The following is a 23706-nucleotide window of genomic DNA, read 5'->3' as shown; positions in this document are numbered from 1 at the left end:
CAGCTGCAGAGCTCCCTCCCCCGACCATCCCTGAACCTCCGTGGTGGGGAGGGGGCAGCCGCTGTGTCCCCTGTCCCCCACCGCGCCCCAGGGAAGAGGAAAGAAGACTAACCTGCAGGCTCCCTGATCTCCAGCCAGTAGCTGTTCAGCTGCTGGCAGAAAATAGGGGACAATTAGTCCCTTTTCTAAAATAAGTAGGGGCACCATTTTGGGATGTAAGGGAAGGCTCAGTGGTTTGAGCATTGGCCTGCTAAACTTTGGGTTGTGAGCTTGATCCTCGAGGAGGCCATTCAGGGACTGGGGCAAATAGATGTCAGGGATGGTGCTTGGTCCTGCCAAGAGGGTAGTGGACTGGACTAGATGATCTTCTAAGGTCCCTTCCAGTTCTACACTATCAAAACAAAAAGCAGTCAAGTAGCACTTTAAAGACTAGCAAAATAGTTTATTAGGTGAGCTTTCGTGGGACAGACCCACTTCTTCAGACCATAGCCAGACCAGAACAGACTCAATGTTTTTAAGACACAGAGAACCAAAAACAGTAAGCAAGGAGGACAAATCAGAAAAAGATAATCAAGGTGAGCAAATCAAAGAGTGGAGGGGTGGGGGGGCAAGATCAAGAATTAGATTGAGCCAAGTATGCAGACGAGCCCCTATAGTGACTCAGAAAGTTCCCATCACGATTTAAACCATGTGTTAATGTGCCGAATTTGAATATAAAAGTCAGCTCGTCCACTTCTCTCTCTAAAACGGTGCGATAATTTCTCTTCAGTAACACACATACCTTGAGGTCATTGACAGAATGCCCCATTCCATTAAAATGTTGACTAAGTGGTTTGTGGATCTGGAGTGTTTTGATGTCTGTTTTGTGCCCGTTGACCCTTTGTCTAAGGGAGTTAGAAGTCTGTCCAATATACAAAGCATCTGGGCATTGTTGGCACATGATGGCATATATGATGTAATATGCCATAATGTGCCAACAATGCCCAGATGCTTTGTATATTGGACAGACTTCTAACTCCCTTAGACAAAGGGTCAACGGGCACAAAACAGACATCAAAACACTCCAGATCCACAAACCACTTAGTCAACATTTTAATGGAATGGGGCATTCTGTCAATGACCTCAAGGTATGTGTGTTACTGAAGAGAAATTATCGCACCGTTTTAGAAAGAGAAGTGGAGGAGCTGACATTTATATTCAAATTCGGCACATTAACACATGGTTTAAATCGTGATGGGAACTTTCCCAGTCACTATAGGGGCTCATCTGCATACTTGGCTCAATCTAATTCTTGATCTTGCCCCCCCACCCCTCCACTCTCTGATTTGCTCACCTTGATTATCTTTTTCTGATTTGTCCTCCTTGCTTACTGTTTTTGGTTCTCTGTGTCTTAAAAACATTGAGTCTGTTCTGGTCTGGCTATGGTCTGAAGAAGTGGGTCTGTCCCACGAAAGCTCACCTAATAAACTATTTTGCTAGTCTTTAAAGTGCTACTTGACTGCTTTTTGTTTTGATAGTGTATAGACTAGCACGGCTCCCTCTCTGTTACTATCCAGTTCTACACGTGTGTGTAAATACGGGACCATCCCGCCAAAAATGGGACAGATGCTCCCCCGCGCCCCCGCTTGAAATCGGTATTATCTTGGAGTGTAGACATAGCCTGAGCCAGGCGCCTCCGGCATCACCCCCCATGGCCGCTGACTGACACAGAGCCCCCGGGTCTCCCTCTCGCGGACCCCCGCCCGGCCCAGGGAAGAGGCAGCCGCTGCGAGAGCTTGCAGGTACCGGGCGGCGGAGCGGGGCAGGTGCCTGACCCCGGCTGACCGAGGCGAGGAGTCCGCTCCTCGCATCCCGCGCTGGGGCAGGCGCTTCCTGGAGGGTCCGGAGCGCCGCTCAGCCTCGCCGAGCCCAGTCAGGAAACGCCACGTCCCCGCAGGATCCCGCTCTGCCTCCGAGCGTTAGCGAGAGACTCTCCCGGATGCAGCGCCTCTGTTCCGTCCCAACCAGCCCGGGGCCCAGGGGGGCCGTGACCGCCTTCCGGCGCCGGTTCTCGACCGCCTGGGGAGCCTTCTGGCCGCTGCGGGAGCAGAGAGAAGTCAGGGAAGCGGCGGTCCAAGACGTCGTTGCTATGGCCACGGCGGGAAAGTAGAGACATCACAGAAACAGACATAGTTGGCTAGAGCGACTCTTCCACGTCATGGCCATAGAGTGGCGGGCACTGTCCCATTTCCGGCCAGTCACTTCCGGCTGCCGCTGGTGCCGGAGGAGAGAGAACCAGAGGTGCCGCGTCGGCCCCAGAGCCGTTTCTACGCGCCAGCGCCTCTCCTCCCCACGCCAGGCGTGACAGCGGCTGCTCCTCACCCGGCCGCGGCGCAGGACGTGAGCGGGCGGGGGTGGCGCCGCTGGCAGGTGAGGGGCTGGGGGCGGGGTGGGCAGCACTCCAGTGCCGGGATCCGCATCTCTTGAGGTTGGGGGGGGCCGGCGGCTTTCGGCTGCGCGCTCCGGTGCGGGACGCGGCCCGTGGTGGTGGGCAGGGAGCCAGGCCGCAGCGCCTCCCTCCTTTGCAGTGTTACGTGTCACATCCTAGCGCGGAGGCCGGGAAGCTGCTTCCTGGGGTGAGCAGACACTTGCCTTCTTTCTCCCCCCGCGGGCCCGCGTCTCCTGTCCCAAGGGCCAGCGCGGGCGGTGCTTGTGCGGGGCTCAAGGGAGCCGGGCTCTGAGTGGCGGCAGTGCCCTGGGGACAGGGCTCGCTCCCCGCCGCCGCTGCTGCACACCTGGCGGCAACGATCCCGACTCGCTTCTCTTCGCGGCTGCTATCCGCTTCGCCCAGGCTCGTCAACTCGCCAGCTGCAGAGAATCTGCACAGGGACACTAGTTGTGAGTTTCGGCTGGTGTTCACAGTTAGTTTATATTTTCATCTAACTTTAGCGCCTTGAGACTTTAGCTGATAATTGACATCTTAAGGCTTGCTTGAAATGATAAACTAAATGGGTACTTGATTGTTTCATTAAAAATTAAATGCAAGTGAAAAGCAAAAAACCAAGATTCTTTTAAATAGTCACTTGTTTTGATCCTATCTTCCTGCATGGTGTTTAACCTCACACAAAAAGCCACTTACCACATTGATTGAAGTATAGTTGGAAATGAAAGGAGGAAAGAAACATGAAGAGGAAATGATACAAACCATGATTTGCAGCAGTCTGAAATTCATGTTAATTCTTTCAAAATTCCTTTTAAACAAATCTTGCTCTCTTCATGTATGTGTAGTGTTTTTAAAATGACTTTTTGAGGAAAGCATGGCCAGTTTCTTCATGATAGAGTTTCAGTTTTAAATAAAAGCTTCAATTTCCATGTGTATAATACACATGCTCTCTCTTGGACAGCTAGAGAGCCATTTTGTTATCAGATGGAGTCACAGATTGGGGTGAAGTCCCTTCATATTACATTGCACTTCAGCCTTCTATTTTCCTGTAATTGCTAACATCTGTTGACTTCCATTTGCTCAGAAATCCTGCGGCTTTGCTTCCAACACATGTGAGACTCTTGTGATTGAAACTCCAGTTGTAGCCATACAGAAAGTGGGATGCCCCTTGAATATAGAAATGGAAATTGGCTATAGCATATGAACCCCGCGCAAGAAACAGAACAAATATTTGTTTTGTTGTGTAGCACTGCTGAGGAACTTTACAAGGTGACAAAATGAAGTGGTGGAGGGGTCAGAATTACAGGATATTATTAAATGGTCTCTGTCCATGCATGATTTCAATTATAAATATCTAAGATTATATTTATATCTTATGGCCTAAATGCTTAGTAGAAGAACTTGTAGAACCGATGTCTTTTGCAGGTAGTGTTCTTGCATTTATAATCCGATTGGGCTGCTAGAGAATGAGATTAGTTTGTCACTCAGTGGCTAAAATGGCTTTCAGGCTGACAGTTTCACTCTACATGTTAATGAGAAGTAGGCAGTGACTGGGAGAGTGTGCATGTGGATAGGAGTTATTTTTAATTGGACTGTGTTTGATGTGCATTAAGTAGAAAGAAGTCTATGGCCCTTGGCGGGGAATGCGAGATGTGCTCTTTTTTTTTTTTTCCCCCTTCAGGTGTAGTTGTGCGTCAGTCATATTACTACCAGTTCATTTAACAGCATGACAGTATGCCCTTTTTTATATGCATTCTCCAAGGTGGTTAAGGTGTGTTCTCTGATTATATTGGCTTTCTACAGCAGAATGAAACATAACCAGCGGCTGATAGTTGTGGCTGAGATGAAATAGAATGAGAGCTTGTTACAAATCTATGGGGGAGCCAAATTTCATATTTTCCTTTGATCTTTCAAAATAAGAAAAAACCCACAGTGTCTCAAAAATAATACTTTTGTAGTATTTTTCAGAGTATTTAGACACAGTTGACCTCAACAGACACTAGTGTATTTCCAAAAACATGATTGTCCTGGACAACATTGAGCGATGCCTTGTTTTAGGTGTCCAGATGGAATTAAGCAAACTGAAATGTGCTTTAATCATGTCAAAGAACAACCATGTTGTTACTCCTCCTTTTAATACTATTGTATTTACAGAGTACTTTGACCCTATGGTATTTTCCAGTAAATTTACTGTGCTGTGAATCTTGGCAAGTCAATGTTTAATAGAAAGGTAGAGTATGGAAGCCTTGCTTGGACAGATTACCCTTGAAGAATGGACTCTGAGATAAAAATTTAAGTATCTTCAATTTAAGAAGTCAGTTGAGGAAAACATTTTTCAGTGGTACTATTATTTTAATAAGCAAGATTGAACAATCTGATGAAGTAGGGCTGTGATAATCCATCACTATACATTAGTATTTGTACATTTATATTAGATACAGTATTGCATGTTTTTTGTGTATGTGATAGAGAAAATAAACAGCATATTTTTACTTCAGATTAACAAGCATAATTCAGCCAGGGAGGTGGTATTGTTTTTCAAATGTAGTAATTAATGGATTCGTGAAATCTGATATGTTGGTTGTCATGGTCCTTTAAAGAGAACAAAGGAGCAGTTTGGAGTCTTGTCTTCCTCCCTGTAATGTATATGTTAGTCGCTTACCAATAAAAAAAATGAAGTTTAGATTCGGAGCAAATGCTTTGTTTAAAAGGGAGATTTTAATGTATCTGGTTGGAGTATGTCAATAAATACAGTAAGTGTCACCAAAAACACCCTTTTCACATGCGGTAAAACTTAAACATGGATTGTCTTCATTAAGGTCATACAGTGTGACAGAGTTAATGTCTCTAATTTTGTGTAGTCTTGTATTTTAGCTATATTCAAAAAGGGCTTATTAGTCTACTAGTGCAAACAAAGACATTCACGCATGGCAGCAATGTTACAGGTCAAAAGTGGGGTATTGGCAGAGTTGTGTGGGGACACATGTAATAATGACTTGGGGGTAAGTCCTTTATGTCTGCAAGCACCTATTCACATTACTTATTGAAGTAGTTCGTAAGACTTTTGGGTAAGTGCAAATCTTTGTTTTGCTGTATAGACAGTTCTGAATGTGGATAGAATTCTTGCATTTGTCATGAATGTTGCTCGTTTTGTAGGTGATCTCGCATAATGCTATTCATTTACCTTTCTAAAATGAAATATGAGTCAGACCAGCATAATATAATTCAGGCAATTCATTTGCCCAGGTTTTCTATAGTTTGCTTATCTTATTTCATACAGCACAACGACCATCTGACTACTCATGATTAGACTTTATGTACATAAAACATTTAGCACAAATTGGAAGGTTGAAATTTGATACGAAGATAACTAGTACTGCTTTATTTAACTGGGATTTTCTGCATCTGGTGTAAAAGTAAGTGAATATGAAGTGCTAGGAGTCTTACTCAATTCAGGGCACGTTACCTTTCATTATACCAGTCCCGATTTGTTTATTTTAAAGATCAGCTTTCTACCTCACAAGTTGTTTAAATAGTTGAAACCTAGAAATGATAATGCACTGTCTGGGATTTTTTTTCAGGTCACAGTCTTAAAGTGCATTTCTGTTATGGAAAGTGATCATATAAAATAGTACTACAGGTTTACCTCTCTACTCCATCATGCTTGGGACCTAACTGGGGCTAAATCAGAGAGTTTGCTGAAGCATGGAATGTCCATATTATCTAGCAACATTACCAAAACTTGCACTACTTACTAGGCTAGTAGAAGTCATGAATTAGAGTTAAATAACAATGCACAATGCCCAGGACTGGTATCTGGAAACAATCTTGAGCAGATCAGTGGAAATTTGGCCATACCCATGATTAGTGACATCTAGCTAACTAAAATCATGCTGGACCATGGATGTTGGTGCACCAGAGAGTGCAGGACTAGAGAGGTGCAACCTGTACTTTACTCAGCGGAGCTATTCCTTGTGTGTATTCAGAGAGCTGAGTTCATTTCTGTTTATTGCATGATACACTAGTGCTAGTATATATTATTCTAGCAGTTTACACCAGAGTAAATAGGTTTCCTGTAGCTTCAAATTGTCCTCAGTAACTAATGGTTTACAGAGGTAACTGCAGTAAATAATTGATATTTATAACCTTTGTTACAGGAGACTAGCGAAAAAAATTATTTTGATCTCTGATCACAATTATTGTTTAAAAGTTTAGTCTGCTTTCCAGGGCATATACCTCTTCATGCTGCCGTCTTCACAGCCTTGGGAGCTTGTGGAAGAGAAACTTCTGAGGGGAGCTGACGTGAAAATGAATTGGCAAGAGTAGTGGGGAGGGGGAAAAAAAAAAGAAAGCAAAACCAGCTGCAGCTAGAATTTTGGGCACTGTAATAAGTATCTGGATTGTTTGTGCAGCTTTTACTCTGGATGCTCTTTCTCTTTGCTGAATGGGATATTTACTCCAATTTCCTGAACATCTCTTCTCTTCATCTTCATTCTACCAGCCACCCTCACATACCTTTTCCTCCCTCTTCCCTTCAGTTTCTCTTCTACCTTACTTTCTGTTTTCAGCTAATGTTCTATGGGATCTAAAGCACCCTGTATTCACACTCTGTGCACTGTTGTAATAGCCTAATGACAAAGTACAACTGACTTTTTTAGTCAAATTTCAAGGTAGAACCATTTTTTGAAAAGATAAATGTGCTGATTAAGATGAAATTGTGTTGGCATCTTCTGCTTTATAAAGGGTCACAAAACCAGGCAAAATCATGAGGAAATTTACTTTTGTTCTGTTCTCCCATCGCAGATAGTGTTCTGTGTTTTACATGAGTAAAATCTGACATCTGTGAGGCGAAGACTGAAAGGTTTTGTCAGTATGTAACCCAGACATTGGTCTGATGTGTCTCGCGTTCAGACCTGCTGCTCTTTTGGCAGTGCAGGTTGAACCTCTCTAGTCTGGCACATTCCCATCCAGCAACATCCATAATCTGGCAGGATTTTAGCTAGCAGGTTTCCCGTGGTCCCATAAAGTTTGTTTATAGTTATCAGTCCCGTTTCTTTGTTCTGTGCTGTTATTTCAAAGCCAAATAAGGAAGTGTAAATGTTGGTGATGGCGTTAGATAGCATTGACCTCCCATAGTTGAGCAAATTTTCATTTGGCAGTGGTCTGAGGGTGTCAGATTAGAGAGGTTCAACCTGTAGTCTGTTTCATAGTAGTAACAGCTACAAGCCCTTCTCCCCATGTAGCTTAAAAGGCTGAGAGTTGGGATGTGTCATTAACTGCAAAACCAGAATGGACCTCTGCGATTATCTTCTCTGACCTCATGTAACAGAGGCTGCATAACTTCCATAAAATAATGGAGAAAGTAGTAATATTTAGTGAGAAATCAGAAGAGGAACTCTGAGCTGGAGGGTGGACAGCCTGAAGAAGGAAAGAGGGGAGAGGGTCAGGAGTCCCATCAGGTAAAGGAGAGAGATGCATCAGGATTAATGGGGCTTCTCCGGCAGGAAACACACTTTGGTGGACCTGCAGATTTAACAATCCAGTCTCTTCTCCCTTTGCAGCCCATTGGGAATTTAATAGTGTGGCCTCTGTTTGCCCCACCTCAACATTCCATGTGGTGTCACTGATTGATACACTACTCTACAACCCTGCCTGGGGTTTATAGTAAAGACAGTCTCAGCTTCAAATACACAGATGTGAAACGTACACTTGGAATTATTTGGAATGTAATTCGTCTTTATTATTTCACAACATATGCTCATGAGGGCTTGGTAGTTCTGAAAGCAACCAATTATCGGTAATAACTAATAGAGTCAGACACAAACAAAATGAATGGGTTAATTAACAATGTTATATTCCTACATGTACAGCGATCACCCCACATGTGCCACAAAAGAGCAGGACCAGATAGAATAAACTGTAACAAAAGGTGTTACTCTGGCCCACTGTTAAAGTGGTCTTTCAAAACTTCACCAAGCCCTGTATCTCCATGTTGAGCTCTTCTAATACGTTTTGCATCTGGCTGTTCCAATTCAGTAGACAGCTGCTCCACCCCGCCCTCCCCGTGGCAATCCTGTGTTCTTAAAGATGTGTGTGTTGTGTGCTTTCCCTGACTGGCTCACACTGATGTCTGTGAATCATTCCCAGTGATCCACCAGTGCTTTCATAAGCACAGAAAAGTATGCTTTTCTGTTGACGTATTCATAGGAAAGGTGGTGTGCTAGAATAGAGATGTGTGTGCTGTCTCCCAGCTGCAGTTTGGGATCCCCAGTCACAGTCTTGCATAGCAGGGTGTGATTAATGACCTTGTATAACCGTGGCCTCCATAGCGGATTTCTGGACGCCAAATTGATAAATGACTGAGCAGTAACAATTTGGTATGACAGGTTTTCACCGTGCAGTTGCCTCTTCTCAGCTGTCAGCGAAGCTCTCCTTTTGCTCTCCCTGTGCTGACGTCCTGGGCCACACTCAATAGACAGATGCAGAAATGCAGCCTTCTGCAGCCAAAGGTTCTCCAGCCACTGCACGTTATCCCAAACATGCATTATGATAGGATCCCACCAATCGGTGCTGGGTTTTTCAGGCCGAAAAGCAGTATTTGCCATCTACAGCTGCTTGGTGAATGCCGCAACACTTTTGAATTAGTTCTCGCTATGTCCCACAGCAATCTGTCCTGCAAGGAATCCTCATGCTCCCTGCTCATTTAGTTCTTTTTGCAGCTGTGAAAATGTTTCAGTATTATGCACTGTGTGCTTGAAAGGATCATGACAAAAAGGCAGAGCTGTACAGCTTCCTTGCTTCTGTAAAAGATGGACAGCTGGAAAGGCCAGGCAGGGTTGAGGAGTTTTTAAAAGCCATAAAAATTATGGGATCCTTATACCATTATGAAATGGAGATACTTGAAACCTCAGAAGTTGACTGTATGATCTCGGTCACTGCTGCATAACTCCTTTTGCCCCATCCATTACCAGAGCTTCCCAAAGATCAGTGAGCTGGGTAGTGAGGAGTTGTACAGTGAGATATCTGCCATGGAGCACTATATTCTACATCAACACAAGCACTCCTAGTAAATAGATGCATGGCCAGCACAAGAAATCCGGTGTGCTCAAATTATGTACTAGGTTTAGCAACTGTATGCCGACATACCTTGAGTCAACAAGTTAGTCGTGTAGACATGGCCTTAAAGATTAACTACTGCAAAACATTTTAAGGTATTTCCGTGTAGTAATGTAAGACAAGGGGTTAGAACTCAGGCTCAAGCTTAATCCCTCTTTTCTGTCTAAACACAATCCCAGGCTCAGACCCAAGGTCTCAGAAACCTATGGGGGTGGAATATGTGAGCCTGAGCTAGGCTGGGATCCCAGTCTCCAGCCTTATTTCTTTACAGTCTCAACATAGCACAACTAGACTTGTGCTTTGGGTATCTGCTAAAAGTATTCCACAATGCCATGGCTAACTTTCTTAGTTCTGGGGCAGTAAAGCTTTGTGAACAGTCAAGTTTTGCCTTATTGCACCACAGATGAGGGGCTAGAAGAGCCACATTTTAGGAGGGTGTGAGGTGATCTTGGTTTGGTAGTTGGACTGGGGATCACATAATGCAGTGTGTGTGTAAAAAAAAAAAAAATTATTAGGTCTTGATTATCTTTTTCTGATTTGTCCTCCTTGCTTACTGTTTTTGGTTCTCTGTGTCTTAAATATTGAGTCTGTTCTGGTCTGGCTATGGTCTGAAGAAGTGGGTCTGTCCCACGAAAGCTCACCTAATAAACTATTTTGCTAGTCTTTAAAATGCTACTTGACTGCTTTTTGTTTTGATAGTGTATAGACTAGCACGGCTTACTCTCTGTTATAATGCAGTGTAGATTCTGGAGCCTCAGGCTGGAAGCTAAGATTCAGTAATTCCCACCCTGGGGTTACAAATGAGTGCAGATGCTCAAGCCATATGTTATTAAACTGAAGGCTTGCTCACTTACTTGCTATTAATCTTGGGCTTATATTACAGTGTAGACCTATACTTAGTGTTTTACATGGTTTTCCCAGAGAATGGCCACCAAAACCATGCCATCTGTCTTGGTGTATCAGTAATGTGCTTATGATCAAACTAAATCTGCTAAAATTGGTTATTCATACGATCCCTTTTGACTTTTATAAAATATTCCACTATACTGCAGCAATTTTATAGTAAATTTGGAAGTATTAGATTTTAATGCACAGGGAACATGGCATTAATATTTTCTGAAAGTTTGCTAATTTTCATTGGTGATATCTGTGAGGTACATTTAATCATGTGCATAAGAATTAATGCATGCTCAACATATTTCATTTTCAGGTATGTCAGGACACAGCAACGATCCTACAGCAGTTGATGAATCTCATCCAGCCGCAGAAGAGGTCCTGTCTGACTCTGAGGTGATTGAGTGATATTTGTCTAACTTTGTAAAATCAACCAATCCCCAGTTAACAGTTTCAGACTGCCAGAAAAACCTTGTATAATATATAATAAAATTCTTGAGTGGGTACAGATGTATGTGGTGCTGTTAGATTTATATTCTGGCTATTTTAATTTTGTTGGGTTTCTGATTATTCTAGTGCATCTGTAGCAAGTAAAATTAAGTTTAGTCCATAATTGAGGATCATTTCAGCCAGTAACTTTCCTTTGGTGCCGTGCTACTATTTAGTTTTATAAACTAAATGGGTTTAGGTGGCATGACAAACTAGATGGCCCCAATGTTTCTTGTCAACTGTGTACTGGTACATCCAGTCGAGAGACGAAAATGCTGCCCAGCTGATTAGCAGAGCACCTACAGCAAGGTTTTTGGTTTCTACTGGTGGTGCACATTCACGCTTGCCTCAGTATACTTAAAAACTTATTCCATATATGGATGGATTAAAATCTATATGTGGATGGAAAGGATTAGAGGGAACATTAGAAGCCACATACCGGTGATACAGGAAGAGTCACCTGTAATTAAAAAGATGGTCATCTTCCCTCAGTCTGCCTGGAGTAGTTCCTTGGCATGATAGTATTGCACAGAGTGAAAACAAACACTGAGAATGTGATCACATGTGGCTAACAATTAAGGCAGTAAACTCTGGCATGCTTCAGGAAGAAAAGAGCTACATTTGACGTTAGTCAAAGGACTAAAATAGGTACAGTAGTTGAATTTGGCTAAGAGGTAAACAAATGATTTAGGCAACATTTTCTTTTGCCAGTAAGAGATCATCTTATGGGGATAAACATCATCAGTTGTATGTGTAGTCATCTTATGCATGTCTTGTAATACTTGTCTATCTGAAGAATGAGCAAATTCACAGTGCACATCCCATTGTCACTGGTGGGATGTACAGCTGTCCCTTTCCCATGTAGCTGATGTGGGAAGAAAATTAGTATTGTTCATAGAATTGCCTCATTGGAATAGTTTGAGTTAACTCAAGAAACTTTTAAAATGCACTTAATTTTATAGTTTGTTTTTTTTATTATCTAAAATGCGCTTTTAATTTAATTCTTGGACAATTATTACATTTTACAGAGTTGGTGGTGAAAAGTTGGGGAACTTGTGCAGTGGACTGGATGCAGACATGGCTTTGACAACAAAGTGAAAGTGCTTGTGAAACACTGACTCATAGAGGATTTGGGATTTTGAGTGGATACCCAGTTGTGTATATATAGGCACTCCCACAGTGAATCAGTTTGCTTTTTTGACTGCTGCAGCACATGGAGTGGATGTTTTCAGAGAACTATCCACAATGACTGCAAGATCTCTCTTTGAGTGGTGATGGCTACATACGAAATTATGGGGTCTAATTGATAGTTGAGATTGTGTGCATTACTTTGCATTTATCAACATTAAAATTCATGTGCCATTTTGTTGCCTCATCGCCTAGTTTTGAGCCATCCTTTTGAAGCTCTTCATGGTCTGCTTTGTTCTTAACTATCTCGAGCAGTTGAATGTCATCGGCAAATTTTGCCACCTCACTGTTTATCCCTTTCTTCAGATGATATATAAATATGTTGAATAAGATTGGTCTGAGTACAGACCCATGGGGGACACCGCTGGCTACCTCTCTTCATTCTGAAAACTTACCATTGATACCTCCTCTTTGTTTCCTGTCTTTTAACCAGTTATCAGTGCATGAGAGGACCTTCCCTCTTATCCCGTGACAGCTTACTTTATTAAAGAGCCTTTGGTGAGGGACCTTGTCAAAGGTTTTCTGGAAATCTTAAGTACACTGTATTGACTGCATCTTTCTTGTCTGTTCGCTTGTTGATCACATCAAAGGACTCTAGCAGATGGCTAAAGTGTGGGTTTTCTTTACAGGAACCATGTTGACTTCTCCACAACAATTTATTTTCACCTATGTGTCTTACAATTGTAATCTTTTCTATCATTTCAACTAACTTCCCCAATACTGAAGTTATTTTTCCACTCTGTAGTTGCTGGGATCACCTCTAAAGCACTTTTTAAATGTTAATGTCACAGTAGCTATCTTCCATCATTAGATACAGAAGATGATATGTAGGATAGATTATTAACTGTGGTTTTCATTTCTGCAATTTTACATTTGCATTCTTTTAGAACTCTTAGGCGAATGTCATCCCATTGATACTGTTAAGTTTATCAGTTTGTTCCAAAACTTCCTCTAAAGACAGCTCAATCAGTGACAGTTCCTCAGATTTGTCACCTAAAAGAAAGGGAGATTCCCAAACCTGAACCAAACCTCCTCAGCTGTAAAGACAGAAGCAAAGAATTTATTTAGTTTCCCTGCAATGACCTTATCATCTTTGAGTGCTCCTTTAGCATATTGTTAGTGTAGTGGCCCAAATGATAAAGAATATGGGACCCTATTTAATCGAGATCCCTCTGTAAGCTTCAATTCATGGAAAAGTTTGGGATTTCACAGGATTCTTCAGAACATTTTCAGTCACTCAAATATTGTCACTGAGCTGCCCCTATTCCCTGCTACCCAAAAAGTTATTCTCCACAAAAACTAGTTTTGAGTTTTGCTCATTTGATTTTTTTTGTGACACATTTGATTTTCTCCACCTGAAAAACTACAGAAAAAGCATCCACTTCATGTTGTTTTTGCTTCCTGATTTTGCTGCAGACTTCGTATATTTTTGGGAGAAGTAGGTAACATCGCTATACTTCAGTTCCACCATCTGTTTAATGTCAAAACAAAAAGCAGTCAAGTAGCACTTTAAAGACTAGCAAAATAGTTTATTAGGTGAGCTTTCGTGGGACAGACCCACTTCTTCAGACCATAGCCAGACCAGAACAGACTCAATATTTTTAAGACACAGAGAACCAAAAACAGTAAGCAAGGAGGACAAATCAGAGAAAGATAATCAAGGTGAGCAAATCAGAGAGTGGAGGGGTGGGGGGGAAGATCAAGAATTAGATTGAGCCAAGTATGCAGACGAGCCCCTATAGTGACTCAGAAAGTTCCCATCACGATTTAAACCATGTGTTAATGTGCCGAATTTGAATATAAAAGTCAGCTTGTCCACTTCTCTCTCTAAAACAGTGCGATAATTTCTCTTCAGTAACACACATACCTTGAGGTCATTGACAGAATGCCCCATTCCATTAAAATGTTGACTAAGTGGTTTGTGGATCTGGAGCGTTTTGATGTCTGTTTTGTGCCCGTTGACCCTTTGTCTAAGGGAGTTAGAAGTCTGTCCAATATACAAAGCATCTGGGCATTGTTGGCACATGATGGCATATATGATGTTAGTAGAGGAGCATGAGAAAGTGCCCGTGATTCTGTGAGTAACCTGGTTAGGTCCAGTGTTGGTATTTCCAGAGAAGATATGTGGACAAAGCTGGCAGTGAGCTTTGTAGCAGGGAAAGGTTCCAGGACTGGTGTTCCTGGGGTATAGGCTGTGGCTGTTAGTAAGGATCCTCATGAGGTTGGGAGGTTGTCTGTAGGAGAGAACAGGCATGTCACCCAGGGCCTTCTGGAGTGTAGCATCCTGATTAAGAATAGGTTGTAGGTCTTTAATAATTCGTTGCAGTGGTCTGAGTTGGGCGCTGTAGGTGATGACCAGTGGTGTTCTGTTCTGTTGGCTTTTTTGGGCTGATCTTGGAGTAGCTGGTCTCTGGGTATGCGTTTGGCCCTGTCTATTTGTTTTTTTACTTCTCCTGGTGGGTAATTCAGGTGTATGAATATTTGGTAAAGTTCTTGTAGTTTTTGGTGTCTGTCAGTTGGATCAGAGCAAATGCGATTGTACCTAAGAGCTTGACTGTAAACAATGGATCTAGTCACGTGTGCAGGATGGAAACTAGAAGGCTGTAGATAAGTATAGCGATCAGTAGGTTTTCAGTACAGTGTGGTACTGATCAGGCCATCCTTGATTAGTACTGTAGTGTCCAGGAAATGTATCTCTTGCATGTTGTAATCGAGGCATAAGTTGACGGTGGGGTGTAGATTGTTAAAGTCTCTGTGGAATTCTTCTAGAGCCTCTGTACCATGGGTTCAAATCATAAAGATGTCATCATTGTATCTTAAGTAGAGGAGGGGTAATAGGGAACGAGAGCTGAGGAATCGTTCCAGGTCAGCCATAAATACATTAGCATATTGTGGGGTCATGTGGGTGCCCATAGCAGTTCCACTAATCTGGAGGTATAAATTGTCCCCAGATTGGAAATGATTGTGTGTGAGAACAAAGTTACAGAGGTCAGACACCATATTGGCTGTGGTGGCATCAGGGATGGTGTTCCTGATTGCTTGTAATCCGTCTTTATGTGGAAAACCTACTGATCACTATACTTATCTACAGCCTTCTAGTTTCCATCCTGCACACGTGACTAGATCCATTGTTTACAGTCAAGCTCTTAGGTACAATCGCATTTGCTCTGATCCAACTGACAGAGACCAAAAACTACAAGAACTGTACCAAATATTCATAAACCTGAATTACCCACCAGGAGAAGTAAAAAAACAAATCAACAGGGCCAGACTCATACCCAGAGACCAGCTACTCCAAGATCAGCCCAAAAAAGGCAAGAACAGAACACCACTGGTCATCACCTACAGCCCCCAACTCAGACCACTGCAACGAATTATTAAAGACCTACAACCTATTCTTAATCAGGATGCTACACTCCAGAAGGCCCTGGGTGACATGCCTGTTCTCTCCTACAGACAACCTCCCAATCTCGTGAGGATCCTTACTAACAGCCACAGCCTATACCCCAGGAACACCAGTCCTGGAACCTTTCCCTGTTACAAAGCCCACTGCCAGCTTTGTCCACATATCTTCTCTGGAAATACCATCACTGGACCTAACCAGGTTACTCACAGAATCACGGGCACTTTCTCATGCTCCTCTACTAACATCATATATGCCATCATGTGCCAACAATGCCCAGATGCTTTGTATATTGGACAGACTTCTAACTCCCTTAGACAAAGGGTCAATGGGCACAAAACAGACATCAAAACACTCTAGATCCACAACCACTTAGTCAACATTTTAATGGAATGGGGCATTCTGTCAATGACCTCAAGGTATGTGTGTTACTGAAGAGAAATTATCGCACCGTTTTAGAGAGAGAAGTGGACAAGCTGACTTTTATATTCAAATTCGGCACATTAACACATGGTTTAAATCGTGATGGGAACTTTCTGAGTCACTATAGGGGCTCGTCTGCATACTTGGTTCAATCTAATTCTTGATCTTCCCCCCCACCCCTCCACTCTCTGATTTGCTCACCTTGTTTATCTTTCTCTGATTTGTCCTCCTTGCTTACTGTTTTTGGTTCTCTGTGTCTTAAAAATATTGAGTCTGTTCTGGTCTGGCTATGGTCTGAAGAAGTGGGTCTGTCCCACGAAAGCTCACCTAATAAACTATTTTGCTAGTCTTTAAAATGCTACTTGACTGCTTTTTGTTTTGATAGCGTATAGACTAGCACGGCTTACTCTCTGTTATTATTCATCGGTTTAATGGTGATTGAGAGGCTTAATTAACGAGTTAAATGATTTCTAGTCTTTGATGGCAGGCATTCAAATAAAATGTAATCCAGAATGTGATCACTGTCCAACTCATGTGTCTTGCATGGTTATATGGGACAGCCCTTACTACTTTAAACCTCACCTCTGCATGAAGAATATAGTCTCTTGTACAAGTGATAAGAAAATAAATTACTTTGACTTGTCCATTAATTGCAGTACCACATATGGAAACAACTGGAGCCATTATGCCAAAATAACAGACTGTATTCTGTTTCTATTTGAAGCAAGCAATAGTTTTATCATAACTTCATCTAAATGTAGACTTGGTGTACGAGAGTTTAGTTTGGAGAAATTTTTAAAAAAGGTTCAGCTGTAACCAGTTTAGTAAAATAAGGCTTAATTTTGGCAGATGTTTAGTGTGTCCTGAGATAGAGTGAAATGGAAGAGACTTGTAGATGACCTGTGTCTCCAGGTTTAAGTCAAGTAAGTCTTAGCGTTTCTGAGCCTAATGTTCTTTCCTAGGAGTGGGACAGATATTTTCTCACTATCCACCAATTTATTTTAATGCATTTAAAAACACCCCTAAATATTTACTGTAGTGCCATACAGCTTGTGGTGCACTTCAGTGTATTTTTAGCTATAACTTCACCCAATAAACTGATAGATTTTGGCAGTGGTTTTTTTTTTTGTGTTTGGTTAAAGGACTCAACCCCAAATGTTCTCTTCAGTACGTGCACGTCAGATGTAACAAAGCAGGAAGTACCTCCTGAATGCTACCAGTAGCTGATTGGAGGGGGGGAGTTGCTAATCCCTAGGGCCTGCAGGGAGCAGAAGGGGAGCTGATGCAGGGCTCTTGCTCGTATTGGTTCCAAGTGGCAACCTGCTACCTGCAAACAATATTATAAGCAAACATTACACAACTTTAAACAAGTATTGGGACAGAACAGTGAAACAACCTTAACCAGGACCCGGTTAAGTGAGGAGTTACTGTGTGCGCTACATAAGGGCACCTCTAAATAGTGAAATACATTGCAACTCTCATTTCTACCTCTTTAGTTTTAAAGGACAAATAAGTTTGTACAGCAGCGTACTGTGTGCAGATATTTGCCTAGGCTGAATAAACGTAGGCTAATGTTGTGTTGATTGTCCACAAAGATTTCATGTTAGACAGGGAATTCTTATATTTGTTCATCATATGCACTACAACTTAATAGCGACAATCTTTTTGTGGCGCAGATCCATCCCTCTCATTCATCGTTGCATAGACAATCTTCTCTCCCATTGACAATTGAATAATATCCTTGTAACAACTACAAGAAAGTGTGACACAAAACCAATGGTATTTGGAGATAAGGAAATAGGAAAGAAGATCAGTGTAGATGGGATCGAACTAGAAAACGTGGAGAAGTTCTCATATCTGGGAAACAACATAACATATCTAGATTGTAGGAAGGAAGTAGCAACTAGAATAGTGAAAGCAAGAGTGAGTTGGAAGGTGATGGATAAGATCAGGAAAAGCAAAGAGATCAGCTAAGGAACAAAAGTGAACATTTTAAAAATGTATCTCTTCAGCATGTTGTACAGATACATGAGACGTGAGTGATAATGAAAGATTCAAAGAGAAGGATATTGGCATTCAAGAGGAATTGTTATAGTAGGATCGTGAGAATAGGAAAAGGAAGGTCACCACTGAGGAATTATGTAGGAAAAACAGTTGAAAGAGAACCTACTGCAGAAGGTTATACAATGGAAGTCACAGCTATTCGGGCATATCTGCAGAATGAAGAACGAATGGAAAATCAATACCCTAGTATTTGGCATAATGGATGCCGTTGCGGAAAAACTAAATGATTTCTTTGCTTCCGTCTTCACAGCTGAGGATGTTAGAGAGATTCCCAAATCTGAGCCATCCTTTACAGGTGACAAATCTGAGGAACTGTCCGGGATTGAAGTGTCATTAGAGGAGGTTTTGGAACTAATTGATAAGCTAAACAGTCACAAGTCTCCAGGACCGAATGGTATTCACCCAAGGGTTCTGAAAGAACTCAAATGTGAAATGGTGGAACTATTAACAGTGGTTTGTAACCTATCCTTTAAATCAGCTTCCATACCCAATGATTGGAAGACAGCTAATATAACACCAATATTTAAAAAGGGCTCTAAAGCAGACCCTAGCAATTACAGACTGGTAAGTCTAACATCAGTACTGGGCAATTAATAGAAAGAATAGTAAAGAATAAAATTGTCAGACACATAGAAGAACATGATTTGTTGACCAAAAGTCAACATGCTTTCTGTAAAGGGAAGTCATGTCTTACTAATCTATTAGAATTCTTTGAAGGGGTTAACAAGCATGCGGACGGGGGGGATCCAGTAGACATAGTATACTTAGATTTCCAGAAAGCCTTTGACACCAAAAGCTCTTAGGTAAATTAGGTGGTCATGGGATAGGAGGAAAGATCCTTTCGTGGATTGGGAACTGGTTAAAAGACAGGAAACAAAGGGTAGGAATAAATGGTAAATTTTCGCAATGGAAGGGGGTAACTAGTGGCATTCCCCAAGGGTCAGTCCTGGGACCAATCTTGTTCAACTTAGTCGTCAATGATGTAGAGAAAGGGGTAGGCAGTGAGGTGGCAAAGTTTGCAGATGACACCAAACTGTTCAGGATAGTCAAAACAAAAGCAGACTGTGAAGAACTTCAAAAAGATCTCAGCAAACTGAGGGTCCTGTGGCACCTTATAGACTAACAGAAAAGTTCTGAGCATGAGCTTTCGTGAGCAAAGACTTCATCAGATGCATCTGATGAAGTGAGTCTTTGCTCACGAAAGCTCATGCTCAAAACTTTTGTTAGTCTATAAGGTGCCACAGGACCCTTCGTTGCTGTTACAGATCCAGACTAACAAGGCTACCCCTCTGATACTCAGCAAACTGAGTGATTGGGCAGCAAAATGGCAAATGAAATTTAATGTGGGTAAGTGTAAGGTAATGCACATTGGGAAAAATAACCCCAATTATACATACAATATGATGGGGGAAAATTTAGCTATAACAGATCAGGAAAGGGGTCTTGGAATTATAGTGGATAGTTCTCTGAAAATATCCACACAGTGTGCAGTGGCAGTCAGTAAAGCAAATAGGATGTTAGGAATAATTAAAAAAGGGATAGGAAATAAAACGAAGAATATCTTACTTCCCCTGTATAAAACTATGGTACGCCCACATCTTGAGTACTGTGTGCAGATGTGGTCTCCTCACCTCAAAAAAGATATATTGCATTAGACAAAGTTTAGAAAAGGGCAACTAAAATGATTAAGGGTTTGGAACGGGTCCTGTATAAGGAGAGGCCAGAGAGACTGGGACTTTCCAGTCTAGAAAAGAGGAGACTGAGGGGGCAATATGATAGAGGTATATATAAAATCATGAATGGTGTGGAAAAAGTGAATACAGAAAAGTTATTTGTGTTCCTATAATATAAGAACTAGAAAACACCAAATGAAATTAATGGGTAGCAGGTTCAAAACTAATAAAAGAAAGTTTTTCTTCACACAGCGCACAGTCAACCTGTGGAACTCCTTACCAGAGGACTCTGTGAAGGCCAGGACTCTGACAGAGTTTAAAAAAGAGCTCAATCAATGTTTGGAGGTTAGGTCCATAGATCATTGTCTTCAGTTCACCTCCTCTGGGGCACCTGGCATTGGCTACTGTTGGCAGACAGGATACTGGGATAGATGGACCTATGGCCTGACCAAGTATGGCCATTCTTATGTTTTTATGGCTAGGAGAGGCAGCCCCCATAGAAAATGCGTAGATTGGTGCAGAGCTAGCCTATAGAAACTAAGCCACTGGACAGGGAAAGTTGGAAGGAAATAGTGAGAGAAGCATGAGCTGAGCCCATAGTTGTAGATGACGATGATGATGAACAGCTACGGTAATTGTTCATTCAGAAAAATTTTGGGAAAGCATTTGGTGTATTAGCTTTTAGCTAATACCCCTATTCTAGGTGCTGCAAGACTGGATCTCAAACACTTTTAAACTGATCTCTTTTAACTAATTTGGAGGAGAAATTAAAACACTTCAATCATTTTGTGGGTGAGGGGATGATGGACACTGTCTATCTTACTTCCCCTCAGCCCAAACCCCCTCCTTCCGAAATAAACAAAATTTAAACCTGAAAGACTCAAAACCAAAAAATTTTCATCTGTCTCTCCATGGATGAGTTTCTAACTACTTTAACAAACACTTATTCTGTAATTTGCTTTGGGCAGTTGCATATTGCTTTTAATGTGTATTTCTGAGTGCATAGTTGATTTAAAGCATTTGTAATCCACTCTTCCAAATGTGTGTTAAATGCTTATAAGAGTTCATTCAAAAGCCAGGCTATCTTGTTTTTGTATTTTATTTTAGGGGAGCTTTGTAGAAGGTTGTCTTGGGACAGTTTTGTGTAGAGTCCCTACCTTACAATTGCAACTTTATTTCACTAGTTTGAAGAGAAAGTAAAATGTGGAAATCAGTTGATTCTTTGGGGACTAAATGGAGAATGAAACTAAAAATATAAAACTTTAGATTTTCCTGTACCTATACACTTGTTTGTAACATGTTCTGTAATTGCCTAAGAGAAAAGATGATAGTGTGTAAGCAAGCGTGCTGAGAATAGGAAATTGCACTTTCCTCTTTCTCTCTTGCACCTAAAAGTGATGCTTTGTGAGTGTTGAAGGGATTTTTGTTTGTCTCCATGCTCTTTCCCTGTTTTTACACTTGTAGCTTGATTTCAGCATAAATTGTGAAGTCTTCTAGAAGTATAGGTTCTTTTAAAGCAAATTGGTACTTCTAGAACAAATTTTATAAGTTTTGCACAAAACCTTTGGATGTAATACTTCAAGAACATAATACTTTGTACTGAGCAAGGTTTGTACGTTTTCAACCCTTTAAATCTTTGTACTATACAGTCATCCCTTTACTAACAAGTACTCGCTAAAACAAGGAACATATAGACCTACCTTCATTCGTTAAATGAGTGAACTTCCCCTGCTTGTACGAGCAAGATCCCTGGCTGGGGGGTGGGGAGACCCACAGCCCCACGGCTGCCTCTGCTCCAGCTGCAGGGTCCCTGGCTGGGGGATGGGGAGACCCATAGCCTCGTGGTTGGAGTCTTCTCCCTCCCTTCCCTCAAACATGCAGCTGTCTGACAGCCCTGTGGCTGGGGGAAGAGAAGGAGAAGGCTCTTAGCCTGGTTCCCTTCCCTGCACTGGTGAGAATGTGAAACTGACCAGCTATGAGCTGATCAGTTTCCAGGTTCTTCAAGCCATGGGGAGGTTGGAACCAGACTGCCCTTGGTTCCCAGCTCCTGCCACTCTGGGAGCCAGGAAACTGATCAGTCCTGGTGGTTCCTGGCTCCCCTCCCCTTGCAGGAAAATTTGAGTTATGCAGGGGTTGCAGGAATAACCCCTGGCTAACTTGAGGGTTTACTGTATTAGAACCCCCTGCCCGCCCGGCATACCTCACCCTCAGCCAGGTTTTAACTACCCCCAGCAGCCCCAAACTGCCCTCAGCATTAGACCCCCCCCCGTTCCCGCATTCCTAAACAGCCCCAGCCTGAGACACTCCTCCTCTTCCTGCAGCCTCTTCACTGGGGCTGCTAGGTTGGGTAGCTCCCCCAGTTCTCCTGTTCCTAGCAATTAAGTGTTAAGGTTTCAGCATCTAGGCATAAGGTAATTGCTATTCCTAGTGATAGCAATAGCTACCATCTCCAGCAGCTATCTCTATTGATAGATATGTGCCTGAAGCAGCAGTGTTAAGAAACTGCAAATGGGTTCTTTAACAGCCACATGCAGCTGAAATCTGCCCAGCTGGCAATCTTTAACAAATCTAATGGGACCAATGTTTGGGTCCCGACCTACAAGTTGGGAATCCCTGCTCTGCATACAACCACTACATCCTGTTTCTGGAGCTAAACTATTCAAATACATCAGAAAAGTACCTAAACTCAACTGGTGTATGTCAAGTTACAAGCACTTGGGATGAATTGGAGACTTTTACATCTATTTTAATGGGAACTTAGTGTCGCTCTTATGAGTTTTCTCCTATGAGCAGAAATTTGGGAACCAATTGTGCTCGTATAGTGAGGAGTGAGTGTACTACATTTTTTCTGTTGGGACAGGAGAGATGCCAGGTTTCAAATCTATTTGAAGGCTTAATTTTGTTGTTTGAAATGTTAAGTCTTCTTTCCCCCAGTTGTTGGAACAGTTAAGGTGCTTTTTGTGTGTGAACTGCCGTGGTGAGAACAGGAGGGGGAAAAACAACCACCACCACCACCACCAAAAAAAAAAACAAAACAAGCCAACCCTCAATATGCTCCTTTCTTTAGCCTCTTTCCTTTGGGTTTTACTGCAACATAAATGGCTCCAGGGAGCCCATGGTTGTTGGTGATAATGATGATGAACTGCTATTTCTTGCTGCTTTACCAAACGGTGGCGGCAGCAGCACCGTGAAACTGAAGTGATTCTTTCTCAGCAGTAGAACTGATTGTTGAGTCTGCTGCTTCTGATAGAGCAATGAACAGCAACAGAAACATTATAATTGTTTAGTCCAGAAGACAGTGTTGTATTGGCTTAATTTGTTCCACTCTGCCACTTAAGGGGCAGAATCATAATTTCTTTAAAAATTAGAGCTTAAATTTGGCAGTAACTGATTATTAAAGCCATTTCGTTCATCAGGAAGCAGTTGGTGCTTGCCAAGAAGAGTGGGGATTTTCACACTAGGCTCATTTCATTGCTAAGTGCTTTGGAACATATGGGATATAACCAGTGTTCTTTTAAGGGGAGTGCTTGCGCAGCCACCCAGTAGAGATTCAGGTGCCACCCAGCTGACTAGCAGAGTCCCTACAGCCACCATGTGTTTCTGTTGAGGGTGCACATCTTGGTGCACATAACACATGTATTCCATCCATGAATGGAAAAAATTAGAGGGAAGACTGGATATGGTAGATACCATCAGTACAAACAGTTGATTCTTTAGGGTGTTATGAATTTAATTCTACTTTTCAGATTCTGATGTGGACATACAGGTAAGCAGAATGACATTCTTAATCACCAAACATTGTCATGTAGGTGAGGTCCTAAGTTTTCTGGTTTTGTTTTGTATCTTGGAACTGTTAGATAATTTTTGGCAAGTTATGCATCACTGTAACACGTCCTGTGACGCCCAGCCCCTTGGTCTAGGGCGGGCGGCAAGAAAAAAGGGGGTTAGGGCACTAGCCCGTACTCAGTTCAGGCAGACAGCGGCTCACCGCTACCACCATACAGGCCCCCAGCCCTCCGTCTAGGGCGGGGCAG

At 42.2% G+C, this 23706-nt stretch overlaps 1 protein-coding gene across 3 annotated transcripts in view; it reads left to right on the top strand.

Annotated features, from left to right (window-relative positions):
• The first annotated feature begins 2242 nt into the window (after positions 1 to 2242).
• The window catches only part of ARFIP1 (ARF interacting protein 1), an 88141-nt gene continuing 66677 nt past the window's right edge, over positions 2243 to 23706 (top strand). Inside the window, exons 1-2 of one of the 3 annotated variants that reach the window (XM_074993170.1) lie at positions 2243 to 2409; positions 10749 to 10828. In XM_074993170.1, coding sequence (XP_074849271.1) covers positions 10751 to 10828 — 78 coding nt within the window. In that variant the 5' untranslated portion in view covers positions 2243 to 2409; positions 10749 to 10750. Of the gene's footprint in view, positions 2410 to 2706; positions 2878 to 10748; positions 10829 to 23706 lie in introns of those variants that run through there. The other 2 variants (XM_074993171.1, XM_074993169.1) reach the window with 2 other exon arrangements.

This window comes from Carettochelys insculpta, chromosome 4 (assembly GCF_033958435.1).
Source record: "Carettochelys insculpta isolate YL-2023 chromosome 4, ASM3395843v1, whole genome shotgun sequence".
Classification (NCBI taxonomy): domain Eukaryota; kingdom Metazoa; phylum Chordata; order Testudines; family Carettochelyidae; genus Carettochelys; species Carettochelys insculpta.
This window is presented reverse-complemented; position numbering and strand designations above follow the sequence as displayed.